Source organism: Mustela nigripes, chromosome 4, assembly GCF_022355385.1.
Source record: "Mustela nigripes isolate SB6536 chromosome 4, MUSNIG.SB6536, whole genome shotgun sequence".
Classification (NCBI taxonomy): Eukaryota; Metazoa; Chordata; class Mammalia; order Carnivora; family Mustelidae; genus Mustela; species Mustela nigripes.
The window spans coordinates 118,786,670-118,801,100 of record NC_081560.1 but is presented as its reverse complement, the minus strand read 5'-3'; the positions used below and the strand labels follow the sequence as shown (position 1 = coordinate 118,801,100).

The 14,431-nt window shown below is 41.1% G+C and overlaps 1 protein-coding gene across 2 annotated transcripts in view; it reads right to left on the bottom strand.

Moving 5' to 3' along the window:
• Positions 1-1,750: 1,750 nt before the first annotated feature.
• Positions 1,751-14,431, bottom strand: part of ASAH2 (N-acylsphingosine amidohydrolase 2) — a 99,403-nt gene continuing 86,722 nt past the window's right edge. For both annotated transcript variants that reach the window (XM_059395807.1, XM_059395808.1), the window contains 3 exons: positions 9,515-9,574; positions 6,117-6,205; positions 1,751-4,301 (listed from right to left, as the gene is read on the bottom strand). In XM_059395807.1, the coding sequence (XP_059251790.1) occupies positions 4,109-4,301; positions 6,117-6,205; positions 9,515-9,574 (342 nt within the window). In that variant the 3' untranslated portion in view covers positions 1,751-4,108. The remainder of the gene's footprint in view (positions 4,302-6,116; positions 6,206-9,514; positions 9,575-14,431) is intronic.

The following is a 14,431-nucleotide window of genomic DNA, read 5'->3' as shown; positions in this document are numbered from 1 at the left end:
GGGGAAATGCTAATATGAATGTAACTCCAAATTGCTTTTTTTGAAGGTGAAGTTCAGGGCTGTATCTCTGACAATTCCTCCCTTGCACTGTAACTACAGCCTTGATAAACTATTTCATATTCCCCTTACCTGGAAAGTGTAGTCATCCTGCAACCATGCATGGAAACACACACACACACACACACACACACACACATACACACACTACCTTTCTTCTAGCTAATATCTTTTGGGTCTTAGCTTAGATGTTATTTTCCCCAGGACGCCTCCTGCAATATCCCCAACACCACCTCTCATAACCTAAACAGCAGCAGTTTGGGTCACTCTTACAGAGTTGCCTATCTACCTGTCTGCATCTTCTGCTAAGACTCGAAGTTCCTTGATGACAAGAGCTTGCTGTGTTAACCATTACTATATCCTTAGGGGCTAGCACAACACCCACCAAGTATTCAGGGGCTCTGTGTAAATCTGTTGAATGAACATTTGGATTTTGCTGTGTAGAGAGCACGTCTTGTCGCCATCAAGGTTCCAAAGTGTGCTCTTTCCTGAAACAGATTTGCTAAGGGAAAAGGAGTGCCAATTAGGTCAAAGAGCTATTAAGTTGGCTCTGTGGCTAGTGTCCCTTGCTTGTCATGGTAACTGGGAGTGTGGGTCACAGAGTGCGCTGACCCTCTTACACAGCAGCTACTTGCCCCGTCTCTTTCTCCCTGCTGATCAGAACCTGCCTCCCCGTCCAGAGGCAAAAAAATGCCAAATATTCTCTTTCTCAGGCTCCCCTGAAGCATGTGACTCAACTGTAAACAAGGAAATGTAAGGAGAATTCTACTAAATATTTTGCACCTTCCAAGTGTGGATTCTGGGAACTCTCCTCTTCCTTCTTGCCGCTGGAAGACACGAGGGAGCTCTCTTTAGATGGAGGCGACAAGGCTGAGAATGGGGGAAAAAAGCCAGTGACGTCATAGAATGGTTGTGGGAAAGCTGGCTCTGTCACCTTAAGAATTACTGCTATGTCTGATGGTCAATGTCTTTACTATTTGGACCCCTGTTGATCAGGAATGTTTTGTAACTTACAGATGAACACATTCTAACTATTTCACTAAGGAACATGCAAACTTTCCTCTGTGACATCATATAAGACACAATATTCCAAAAGCCAGTTATAAACAGGCAGGTGGGATTGGAACAGCCAGAAGCCAAAATCTTTATTTGAAGAACTAAAGACAGGAAAGGATCATCTAATGATGAAATCTTATTGGCTAAAGATGAAAACCATGTGCTCCTATTACAGAAGGACAGTGTGTTTGTCTACATTGGAGGAGAAGCATGAGAGAGTAAATCAGAGAAGGATACTCACCTGTTCATTCTTGGCATCTTTATTTGGAATTGGCTCATGAAACAATTTTACGGATAACTACCTGCCTAGGAAGCTCTCAGTTGTCCAGTAGTAAAAAAAAAAAAAAAAAAAAAAAAATGTTCGAAAACCATGTGTATTTTTCCAACAATAAATCTTTGGAGGGCAGGAAGGAACCAATGAAGGGGACCCCTTATGTCTGGGTGGTTACTTACAGACACCATTCATATCACTTTCTGACCCGACCTAGGTGGAATCCAGCCCCATTCACTCCATCTCTTAGGAAAAACAGTGTCCATTTGTCCATACCACTTCTCAACAGAACATACTTTCCCAATTGTACTTACTAATTTATTATTAAATATGATATTGCATATTAGCAATTCGACACAATACTCATTGAAAAGTATAGAGACATCATTCAGTACTTTCTGAGGAAGTCACAGCCTCCTTCAAACCAGAGAGGACAGATTACAGATAGAACACAGATACATTGACACGAGACACAACACCTTCTGCAGACACCTTCTCCCACCAACAATACTCCTTTTTTTCCCATGTTCCCCAACCGTTTCAGGAGGTTTTGCCACATGATTTGGCTCCCAAGAGCTGCTCCCAGCAGCAGCCACAAAACAGCTGGGATGTAGATTTCTATATATTCACAGATCGGATCTGCCTCTTTGTGGTGTTGCTTAATGCAGGCGTGAAGAGCTATGGTCTATGATCATGCAGGATCTGGTCTTATTTTCCTACACAAACCACAGAGCTAGGACTGCGTGGCTTGGGAGAGATGGCAGCGAGTGAACAAACACATTTCTGTGGGTTGTTTGGGGCCAGGGGTCCTGGTGGACGGAGGATGGGTGCGGAAGGTTCAGCACCAAAGCAGTGTCGTGTCTGGCTCGGCACCATTCCAAGTCATCAACAGGCAATCACAGACCCACTGGGGAGCATCAGTGGGAAGCATGGAGGTAGTGAAAAATAATTCAAAAGCTCTTCTGAATCATGAGAAATGCATTTTAAAATCTTATCATCCGTTCTGATGTCATTTATCTGTCTAAGGTCAACTACTTTGAGAATTCCCTGCTTCTCAAAGCCTCTGAACTGTTAATACTAAACACCGTGTGTGCTTAGGGGAAATGACTACTATTCTTTGGAATCCCGATTAGCTAATTGTCCAGCAGGGAGCCTCCACAGAACCAGAACCCTGGCCCATCAGAGTGTCCCAGGTCCATTCCAGTATGATACAATGTGTTTGGTCATATATCAGTGAACACCAGGATTATGGTTCTTAGTAGCAGGACTATTTTCAAGCCCTAAAGTTTGTTTTTGAAATAGAGGGTGATTTTTCCCCCTAAAATTCTAAAGCTTTTACATACATACAAAAGCATGACTTGGTTTTTGGAAATTTACTTGGTACCTGGGAGCCAGCTTCTTGTTAACTTGGATAATTTTAAACGGAATCAGTACTTATGGGCGATCAATATCAGACTGTCATATCTCATTCTTCCGGACACTGGGCTGGGTGTTTCATAATGCCCCCCAAATAACTACGAAAATAGCTTTTTCCAAATTGTCTGGAGCCTCTTTCCCCCTAAATTAGAGCATCCAACCCAGATTATGCATAAGATAACACTTGGAGATTACTGCTTTTTAAATGTCTTCCAGAATTTATATACTGAACTGAGTGTATTGAATTTATATACTAAACGTTCTCCATTGAAACAGTCCCCTTTTGACACTTACACATTCATCCCAAGTATGATCACAATAATTGCCAAGGCCGGGCACTAGTACAATAGTGGGTATGTAGGTCTTAGTAAATATCCTGTGATTGAACAGGTCCATGAGTAAGTGCATGACAAAAGACAGATAAATGAATTTAGAGCTTGTCTTTTAAGGACCCCCTTCCAATCCAGTAACACTTTTGTTTTAAATATCTCCACTAATGGCAAATCTTGCGTTTGGGGGGTGAATGCGATTAGTGAAAACAGTCAAAATCCCTTAGAACCAGTCTTGGGAATAGGAGACACAACTCGAAGGGATAAGGGCAGTGAAGGAAACACAAGATATGAACAAAATATTACAGGTCTGACTTTCTCGTGATTGGCCTCAGAAGGCAATGCCAGAAGTAATTTACCAGCATTACGAGTCCCGGATCAGGCACATTGACTCCAGGACGATGTCTCTGAGAGGGTATGCTCAAGACAGAAGAGGTAGCATATGCTCATTTCCACACTAATTTTCTCTAATTGGGCGTATACATTGATGGTCAGTGTTTATATATTTTTAAGCGTGATGGGGGCAAGTGGTGGTGGGGGGAAGTCCTGGACACTCTGATAATCTTAAATCTGCGAAACTTCATTGCTCCCATCTGCAAAAGAAAGACTCGAAGTCCACAATCTCTTTAATCTTCCCCAGCACTAACAGTCAACAACTCTGTACTTAAATAGTTGGACCATTGCTCACATATCTGCAAGCACTCTCCCTCACTTTTCAGAGACTTCCTACTGAGGGGACGTGTTCCTTAAAACAGCCGTAAGGGAACTCATGCATTAGGTTTAGACCATCAGGTGTGCAAAGCTCCTAGAGCAAAAAGAATGGGACCCCCACACACCACCCCCCTTGGTCCCACTCGCCATTAACTACCTGTCCCCCAATAGGGACAATTATCGAAGTCATCATCACAGTGTACATTCATGTGAAATCATTTTTATAAATCAGCGAGTGTAGCTGCTGTTTCAATGACCTCTCAACTGTTCACCAAGCAGTTACTACTTCAAAGGCAGAGGAAGCACTTTCAAACGGAAGGATGACCGCTGGCTTGAGAAATTCCTGCTTCCGACTGTGTCCGAAGTATCTTATTCTGTAGATTCCAGGCTGGGCGGTGTCTGGAATGTGCCATTGTATCGTGGCATTGCTGTGACCCAGCAGCCCCTTGTGCCAATAGAAACTGTTGGTAGAAAACAAACCAACCAAAGTTTACTCTTAAAAATGTGTGATTCGAAAAATGAATGAATGCTCAGGGAGTACTTAGCCTAACCAAGGCACTTGCACGGGTATTGGGAATATAGCAAAGAACAGAACAGGGACAAATACTGACTTTCTAGAAGGGACCTTTTAGGAAATACGCATTCATAGAAATAGTTCCACTTGTTCTACTTTTCTAACTACCCACACACTATCCATCCCAAGGAGCCTCCCTCACCTGATACTCAGAATATATGACATCTCTTGTGTGAGAACTGATAGAACATTCTGTTTGCCCTTGTCATCCTGTGTCAACTGACACTGAAAACTCCCACCTAGATTCATTTGTTCAAAGTGTATATTTAATGACTGCCTGTGCCAGACTATTCTAGGTCTGAGGATACAGTAGTGAGCAAGACAGGCATGGCCCATAGTTCCACGGAGCGTCTTCTCTCTGGGGCCAGGTGGGGGAAGAAAGGGCAATAAACCAGAAATTGACAAATAATCTTAAAAGTGCTAGGCAATGAAGCAAGTAAGTAGTAAGCAAGTAAGTAAATGAAGCAAGTAAGGCAGAGGTATCTCTATGGAGATGTTATTTAAACTGAGTGCACAGTGCCCAGAGGAAAGACATTGCAAGCAGAAGGAACCAAGAGGCAAAGTGGCTTCAGCGGGAAAGCACAGGGTACAGTAGAGGAACAGAACCCTCTGGTAGGATCAGAGCGTGGTGAGGTGTGGCACAGTGGCTGGGTTTACAGAAACAGATGGAGTCAGCTCACACGGGTCCATGCAGACCACAACACGGAGCTCAGATAACCCTGCCAGTGAGATACGACTGGCTAACTGACTGAGGTCCCCAGCTGGGTGCCGAGTGAGTGCTCTGGGCAGAGAGGGTGTTCTCAATGTTCTGTGTTTTTCAGGGATGGGCCCAGCGCTCTCACGATAGGCGCGATACTGCTGCTGGTGGACAGGATGGAAGCCTATCCGTGTCCTCAGTGTTCACTGTCATTCTGATTTGGGGCTTTTCAAAAAACAAAATCAATTTTATTAACTGTATAGTCTTCTTTTAACCATAAATATGTATTTATTATTAGTTTAAAAAATGACCTATGCCCTAGAGTCCTAAAGATCAGAGGAAAATATATGCTATATTTATGGGTGATTATCAAAGGGGCAACAGTGTGGTCAAGCCTGGATTTCCGGTTAACCCTGGGAAGGAAACCAACATGCAACCCGTCACTTAGCTGAAGGCGATCGGAATTCAACACAAATTCCCAAAACCTCTGACCACTTGTGCAGTGTGAAATGTAGACAATGGGGAGAAGAAACATTCTCTTATTTCGGACACAGTTTACAAATCTTCAAAATATCCCTTTGGCTCAAATGAAGGATCCTTGGGCAGGTATATACAGATGACACACTTTGCATGTAGACTGGTGATTGTTCCAGAAGGAGCATCAGACTCTGTGAAGCCACAGCCCACCCTCTGTGCCTTTCGGCCAGTTTGCAGGAAGGCTCAGCAGTCTGCAGGGGCAATGTCTGCGGCCATGGAAGGAAACCAAACTAACAGATGTTTACAAAGATGGAGGCCATAACCTCATTAGCACCTAATCTGCCAGAAGCACATACCACCATATTTTGCAGAAAAACAGAATCTAAATGAACTCTAATAAATCAACTAAATATGGCCAGAAGGATCCTTGGGAATTTGATATCATTAATATCATGCATGGAGCCAGGCTTCCCATTTGTCTTCTATTGTCAAGGCTTGAAAGACAAAATATCCAACAGACATGCTCACCGAGTCTCCCAGGAGGCGTCGTTATGCACTGTCTGCCATGATGCTGAGGTGACCTCATACTTCTCAACAGTGAGGAAGGTCTGATGGGTCTGAAATGCAATTAGTTTAACTGGTGAGACCCTGCATGGTCATGGAAGGAACTTGTCTGCAAATATGTCCCTTGTGGCCTGCAGGCACACCTGCCAATATCGTGTGTGAAAATGTAGTAGAATTCCATCCAAATTCATAGGTGTTTCTCTTTACATTCCAGATAATGTCTTCAGAATGTTCATTTATCCAGACTATTACACACCATGACTTTTTTAATTTTATTTTTTTAATTGTGCTATGTTAGTCCCTATACAGTACATCATTAGTTTTTGATGTAGTGTTCCATGATTCATTGTTTACATATAACACCCAGTGCTCCGTGCAATACATGTCGTCCTTAATACCCATCACCAGGCTCACCCATCCCCCATTCTCCCCCTGCCCAAACCCTCAGTTTGATTCCCAGAGTCCATACTCTCTCATGGTTCATCTCCCTCTCTGATTTCCCCCCTTCTCTTTGCCTTTCCTTCTCCTAATGTCCTTAGAAAACTGGGTGATCTTAATGTTAGAGTTGATATCAAATTTTGCAAACGGGGGTGGAGAAGAGATAGAAAAAAACTTGACATTTTAAGAAAGGCATAAGTCAAACCTTCTCAAGACATGTTTATTGATCTACATTCCAAGACTTTCTCTAGTTACCTCAAGACTTGGGAAGGAAAATGGTAGAGTTTCTTCAACTTTCCTTCTCTGGATAAATGAATTATGAGTAAATATAGCTCTTGAGTGAAAGAACTGAAAAGAATGCATACATCTTCCCTGTCCTCTGGTGCGAAAAGCAATCCCAATACTTTGTCATAATGGATTGCTAGAAAGCACATCAAAAGCAGGTTATATTTTTCCCATTGGAAAATAGCTATAATAATTCAGTTCAGACCAAGAATTCGGTGTCAAGTAAAGCACAGATTTGAATGATATAACAAATTAAAAGATACAGAGGCCATAAATCTCCAATTTTCCTCAAAAATCTTTAAATTGTGGGCCCTTAAGGGCAGGACTTGTGTCTGATTCCCTTTTACCCATTAAATCCCTTTATATCTGTCACTTACAGGTATAAAACTTTGCTGAATGAAAAGTTTTATACTTTTCATTGCTTACGCCTAGGCCGTGGGATTATTTAAAACTCAAATTACTCAACTGATAGGTTATATTCAATAAAGTTTTATGATGATGGTGCTTGTAAAGAGAAGGGTCTCTGGCCATTTAGGGCAGAGGGACATTGGAGAGGCTGTGGATGGAGTAGGAGTTTGGGTGAAATCTCATGGACAGGTGTAGAGTGTAGACCACAGAATGAGTCTAGACACTGCATATGTGAACTATGTGGCTATCCTTTCCCCCCTCCCAACCCTAATCTCTACCTGAAACACAATTAGTTAATCCTAGTTACTTAATCTTTCTGGCCTCAGTTTCCTCATCTGTAAAGTGGGGACAATAAAATGTAAGCCAGTGGATAGTAGGGAGGATTAACTGAGATTAATGTAATAATGTATGTAAAGCGTTTCACCTGGTGGCTACAAAGAGACAAACTTCGATGAATAGTGGTGAGGATCACTAACATAAAAGGGAAGAAAAATTGTTGTATGCCAAGTCCTAGAGCGTTCTTAAAAGCCAATGCTATTCTTGTTATAGTGCTTTAAGCATTTTGTTCTCCTGCTTCTCCAAGGCAATAACGATGATGGTATTTCTCCAGCCTAAGGGTATCAAAGGACAGCTAATCCTGCAGTTTCGCCATAATGCTTTGATATCTTCAGGAAACAATGCTATAAACATGCAAATATTATGGCACAGTTTGACTGCCTAGAGAAATTATTTCCAACAGGTGCATGTTGACTTTCTAAGCAGGAGAACATTTTTCCTCAGTGTCATATTTGACGATGTCATATTGCCACAATTGTTATCAGAGCAATAAGGATATTTCAATGAACAGAAATGGAAGGCTCGTTTGGAAGAAGGGTGTTTGGGGTTTAAGTAACAGTGGTCCCTGGGAAGAATGGCTCATGGATACAGAAAAAGCAGCCTCTGCCACACTAAAAAAATCTGACCTTGAAATCACTTTTGTATACTTTCTTTTTCATCTATATATCTCTTTATTGTTTGAGTTTTCACAACCAGAATATGCCTAGTTATCTTGTGGAGTTATAAGAACATTCTTTTTTTTCTTTTTTGAGAGAGAGTGGGGGGAAGGGCAGAGGGGTCTAGAAAGAGACTCTTACTCAGCAGGGAGCCTGATGCTGAGCTCGAGCCCATGACCCTGAGATCATGACCAGAGCCAAAATCAAGAGTCAGATGCTTACGTGACTGAGCCCATCCAGGGACACCAGTTATAAGAACATTGTAAAGGAGTTACAGAGGAGCAAAATTGATTCATTTTATTAATAGCTACATTACATATGTATACTTTATATATGATTAAAACAGTGAAGTATGAATTGATACATAACAAACTATGAACAGTTATTACCTCTGAAAAGGTTTATGGAAAGAGAGGCACTTTCACATTCTATTTTAAGGCTCTTCTAGGGGCACCTGGGTGGTTCGGTGGGTTAAAGCCTCTGCCTTCAGCTCAGGTCATGATCTCAAGGTCCTGGGATCGAGCCCGGCATCAGGATCCCTGCTCAGTGGGGACCCTGCTTCCCCCCCACCCCCGCCTGCCTCTCTGCCTACTTGTGATCTCTGTCTGTCAAATAAATAAATAAAATCTTTAAAAAAAAAAATGCTCTTCTATATGGTCTGTTTTTACATCAAACATGTATTTCTTGTGTCATTTTTTTTCAAGATTAAGAAATAAATAGCCCATCAGTGCCACAGTCAAGGGTCAGGAAAGGGCAGATGCAAGATAAAGCACCCGGGCCAGGGCCCCAAGCCATGGAGCACCCCCACAGGGGCCCATGATCACTCTGGAGGTGGGACCAGAGGCTACCGTGTTGCAGTAAGAGGGGAGGCAGAATTGGGGTGGGGAAGGAACCAAGGATACACTTCATTCTTGGCCCTTTGGTTATTTTACCCAATTTAGCAGAGTTTCTAAATTGGAATACATAAATGAGATTGTGTTCAAATGTCTGTCTTCTCCAGGGACAGTGTAACTCTTGATACCTTGTGCAATATGTGATTCTGAGCAAACCCGATTAAATGTTTCCTGTGCTTTTTCCTCCCCAGACTGAATTCCATAGTACTCTTCCTACAGAAAATTAAAAAATATGATGAAAAGCAAATTGGAGCATTTTATCATTATGTCATTAATCTCCATAAGGCTATTCGAATGACAATTAACAAGTGGATTTAAATCTGTCAAAAGAATCATTGATGCTTACCTGGTTTTCTGCTGAGTTCTTCGGGTTAGCGCCTACAAAGGTAACTTCAGCAACTTCTCCCTGAAGATAAAAACTCATTTTATGAGTTCGTTCTTCACTGTGCTCATATTTGGGCCATGATTTATGAAATGTTCAAGGATGCTGGACACCTGTGCAGATTCTATCCTACTTAATCAAATGAGTTATCTTGCAACCATGGATATGGGAATTAAGGGCTGAGAAATTACTCAAGAATTTTTCACCAATGAATTCCCTTGTAGTACATTCAGATAGAGATGAAGACAATGCATTAAAAATGGCTTTTTCAGCCTTTGATGTTGTCTCACACTTCCCTCTGACACACCTACGGGAAGTGGACTGACTCAAATCAAAGCAGTCAACACTTTCCCTGAATGACTTACACTTGCACTGACGCTGGCTCATGTGAGGTACAAAGTGGAATGACAGGATGTATACCTACCTCCCCACTTGAAACAACAAACGAGCTGGGCAAATATGTATTAAATCATGGCTCTACAGACAGCAGAGCAATGAAAGCAATCAAACGATAAAAACAGTGATCTTGGAGTGATGGAAAACAGACAAAAGGAGCCCCACCATGGCCCCAGCCTAATGCCCTCAGAGCGCACATACAGCATGTGGAGGCAGAGCTTAACCAAAACCAGGAAGCAGATCAAAGTTAAGGAACAGATGTGGGAGTCCGTGAAGGCCAAATAGTCTCATATTCACAAGGCAGAGTCATAGAGAGAAGAGCATACCAGAGAGAGGAGAGCTACATACAGAGGGAGCACTCTGGAGATCTGCAGAAGGTTCCCCTCAACTCTGTGTGCAGAGAAGAGGACCACCTGAGCCCAGGAAAAGAACCTATCAGCAGAGACTGAAATTCTTACTCCCTGAAGCATCTAAGCACACACTCTGGTCAATATCGGGCTGGACATTAAGTTATTTAACCATAGGGACAACACCTTGAGAGCCAGACTTAAATGTAAAATCAAGAACAACAAAAGAAACAGAGAAGACCCAGTAGCCACACATTGCAAGAAAGATAGACTTGACTGATTTGGCCAGTCTAGTTCTCGGGGAGCAAACAAACAAAAAACAACAACTCTGGGGTGGGGAGGGGAGGCTAGGATCCAGAATTGCTACAATGTACCAAAACACACCCAGTATTCAACAACAACAACCAAAAAATGATGGGATGTGTGTACATGAAAAGGTCACTCATACTAAGGGAAAAAAAGCCCAGTCAAAACTGCCCTTCTGTGTCCCCAGATGTTGTAGTTAACAGACAAAGACTTCAAAGCAGCCATTGTAAGGTGTTCTAAGAACAATATAAATCATGTTTAAAGAAAAATAAAAGTCTGATGATAATGACTTAACATATAAAGAACCTCAGTGAAGAGACTTGTTAAAAATGGATACTATGCAGCCATCAAAAGAAATGAAATCTTGCCATTTGCGACAACATGGATGGAACTAGAGCGTGTCATGCTTAGCGAAATAAGTCAAGCAGAGAAAGACAACTATCATATGATCTCCCTGATATGAGGAAGTGGTGATGCAACATGGGGGCTTAAGTGGGTAGGAGAAGAATGAATGAAACAAGATGGGATCGGGAGGGAGACAAATCATAAGTGACTCTTAATCTCACAAAACAAACTGAGGGTTGCTGGGGGGAGGGGTGTTGGGAGAAGGGGGTGGGATTATGGACATTGGGGAGGGTATGTGCTTTGGTGAGTGCTGTGAAGTGTGTAAACCTGGTGATTCACAGACCTGTACCCCTGGGGATAAAAATATATGTTTATAAAAAATAAAAAATTTTTTAAAAAATGGATTGGATGTTCTAGAGCCGAAAGTCACAACTGACATGAGAAATTTACTAGAAGAACTTAATGGCAAATATGAGATGACAGAAGAAAGGATAAGTGAACAAGAATTTATCAATATAAATTATTAGCCTGATGATGGGTATTAAGGAAGGCACAGATTAGAAGGAGCACTGGGTGTTATACACAATGAATCATGGAACACTACATCAGAAACTAATGATGTACTGTATGGTGACTAACATAACACAATTAAAAAAATAAAAATTAAAATCAATTATTTGATCTGAAGAATGGACAGAAAAACCTGAAGAAAAATTGCTAGGACCTCAGAAATAAACGGGACATCAAGTATACTAACGTTCACAAACCACAAGTCCCAAAATTTCGAGGGCAGAGAGAAACAAACACACAAACAAACAAACAAAATTTGGAAGAAATAACAGATGAAAACTTTCCAAACTTGATAAATATTACCCTGCTGACCCAAGGAACTCAACAAATCCCAAGTAGGATAATCACAGAGTGCTTCTCATTCAGATACATTATAGCAAACTGGGGGCAGGCAGAGGCAAATAGAGAATCTTGAAAGCAGCAAGAGAAAAATGATGTATTTACATACAGGGGAACTCCAATAAAATCAGCATTTGACTTCTCATTAGACAGTGAAGAACAGTGGCGACAACAGAACATACCCGAAGTGTTAAAAGAAAAACGTTTCTCCACAAAGATGGAGCAAAACTATCCTTCAAAAATAAAGGGAGAATAAAGCTATTGCAGCTGAATAAAGCCTGAGAGAATTTGTTGTTAGCAGAGCTGTCCTCCAAAAAGAACTAAGTAGGAAGTTCTTCATGCTGAAAGGCAATGATGCTAGATGGTAACAGTAGTTCAAATTCCTAAGGAACAACAAAGATCCTCAGAATGGTAAATATGTGGGCTGTTTAAAATATTCTGTGACTATGCTTTTCCTTATCTTCTCTTAATCTCTTTAGATGGTACGAGACTGTATAAGACAATTAGTTATAACACTGTAGTATTGTATGTATACACAGATTCAATATATGTGACAGTATCACAAAGGATGGGAAAGGAAAATAGATATACTGAAACAATCTTTTTATATTTTTTGGAATTGTTAGTATTATATTGAAGTGCAGGGTACAATTAGTTAAAATGTATATTGTAGACCTATGATAAAATACGTATATATATATTACATATATTTATATATAATATATATTTATATATATGGACTAGATAGATAGATAGATAGTCTCTGTCCCCATCTCCTGGTACATAGCTTCTAAAACTCTTGGAATTCCAGAAGTGGTGTGTCTTTTTGTATGTAATGAAATGACCACTGGCTGAGGGTTTCTGGGTAACGTCGGGATGGAGGCTAGTTGTCAGGAAAATCAACCTTGTGATTAGAGGGTTGGAATTATGAAGTCCAACCCCCTGATCTCCAGAAAGGGAAAAGAGACTGAGGGTTGAGTTAATCATCAATAGCCAATGAGTTGATTAATCATGCCTATAAAATGAAGTCTGCATGAAAGTCCCTAAAGTCTGGGGTTCAGAGAGCTTCTGGATGGGTGAATGCATGAAGATTTGGGGAGGGTGTCTTACCTGGAGAGCTCATGGAAACTTGGCCTTCCTTCCCCCATACCTGCCCTCCTGCCTCTCCTCCAACGAGCTATTCCTGAGTTGTAAGCCATGTATAATAAATCGATAACCTAGTAAGCGCCTGAGTTCTGTCAGCCTGTTCCAGTAAGTTGTTTAGCCCAAGGGCGGGCTCCTGGGAATCTCCAATTTGTAGGCAATCAGTCAGGAACAGAGGTGACAACTTGGATTCACCACTGGCATCTGAATTGTGGGAGGCGGTGGGAGTGGAGGGATACAGTCTTGCGGGACTGAGCCCTTAACCTGTGAAGTAAATGCCAACGCCAAGCAGATAGTGTCAGAATTGAACTGAATTACAGGACACCAAGCTGATGTCTGCAGAGAATTGGAGAACTGCTTGGTGTGGGGGAAATATCCACACATATTGCTGCTGCCAGAAGTACTGAAAGGAGGGAGTGCAGAAAGGAAATTCAGAATTCTTTTTCCTTTTCAATTCCCTAAAACAACTACTAGGAAAATAATAAAAAATATATAGTAAAACAACAACAACAACAACAACAAAAAACCCCAGAAGAATTAAAAAAGGTACACTAACACGTAAAAAGAACCTTAGCTTCCATTTTAAGAAATGAGAAGAGGAAAATAAAATTTGGGCAGTCAGAAGAAAGAATATAAAACACCAGAGCAAAAATCATTGCATTTGAAATAGGAAAAATGATAGATAAAATCAAGGAAGCTAAAAGCCAGCTCTCTGGAGACACAAATTGTCAAAATCATGAAGAAAGAAGGGTCATTGTTGTTGACACTATAGAAATGAAAACGATTGTAAGAACATATTGTGAACTTTATCCAAACAAATTAGACAACTTACATAAAACAAGCAACTTCCTAGGAAGATGTAAATTTTTAGGAAGATGCAGATTCCTCAAGACAAACTAAATGCCAGGAGAGATACATAATGACTCAAGAAAAGAAAGAAAGTCTGAATAGGCTTATGATAAGTAAAGAAATTGGAGCAGTAAATAAAAATTTTGCCAGAGTATAGATTCTGTGTCTCTTTGGTTAGGTTTATTCCTAGGTATCTTATGGTTTTGGATGCAATTGTAAATGGGATTGACTCCTTAATATCTCTTTCTTCTGTCTTGCTGTTGGTATAGAGAAATGCAACTGATTTCTGTGCATTGATTTTATATCCTGACACTTTACTGAATTCCTGTATAAGTTCTAGCAGTTTTGGAGTGGAGTCTTTTGGGTTTTCCACATATAGTATCATATCATCTGCGAAGAGTGATAATTTGACTTCTTCTTTGCCGATTTGGATGCCTTTAATTTCCTTTTGTTGTCTGATTGCTGACGCTAGGACCTCTAGTACGATGTTGAATAGCAGTGGTGATAATGGACATCCCTGCCGTGTTCCTGACCTTAGCAGAACAAATAATCCAATCAAGAAATGGGCAGAAGACATGAACAGACA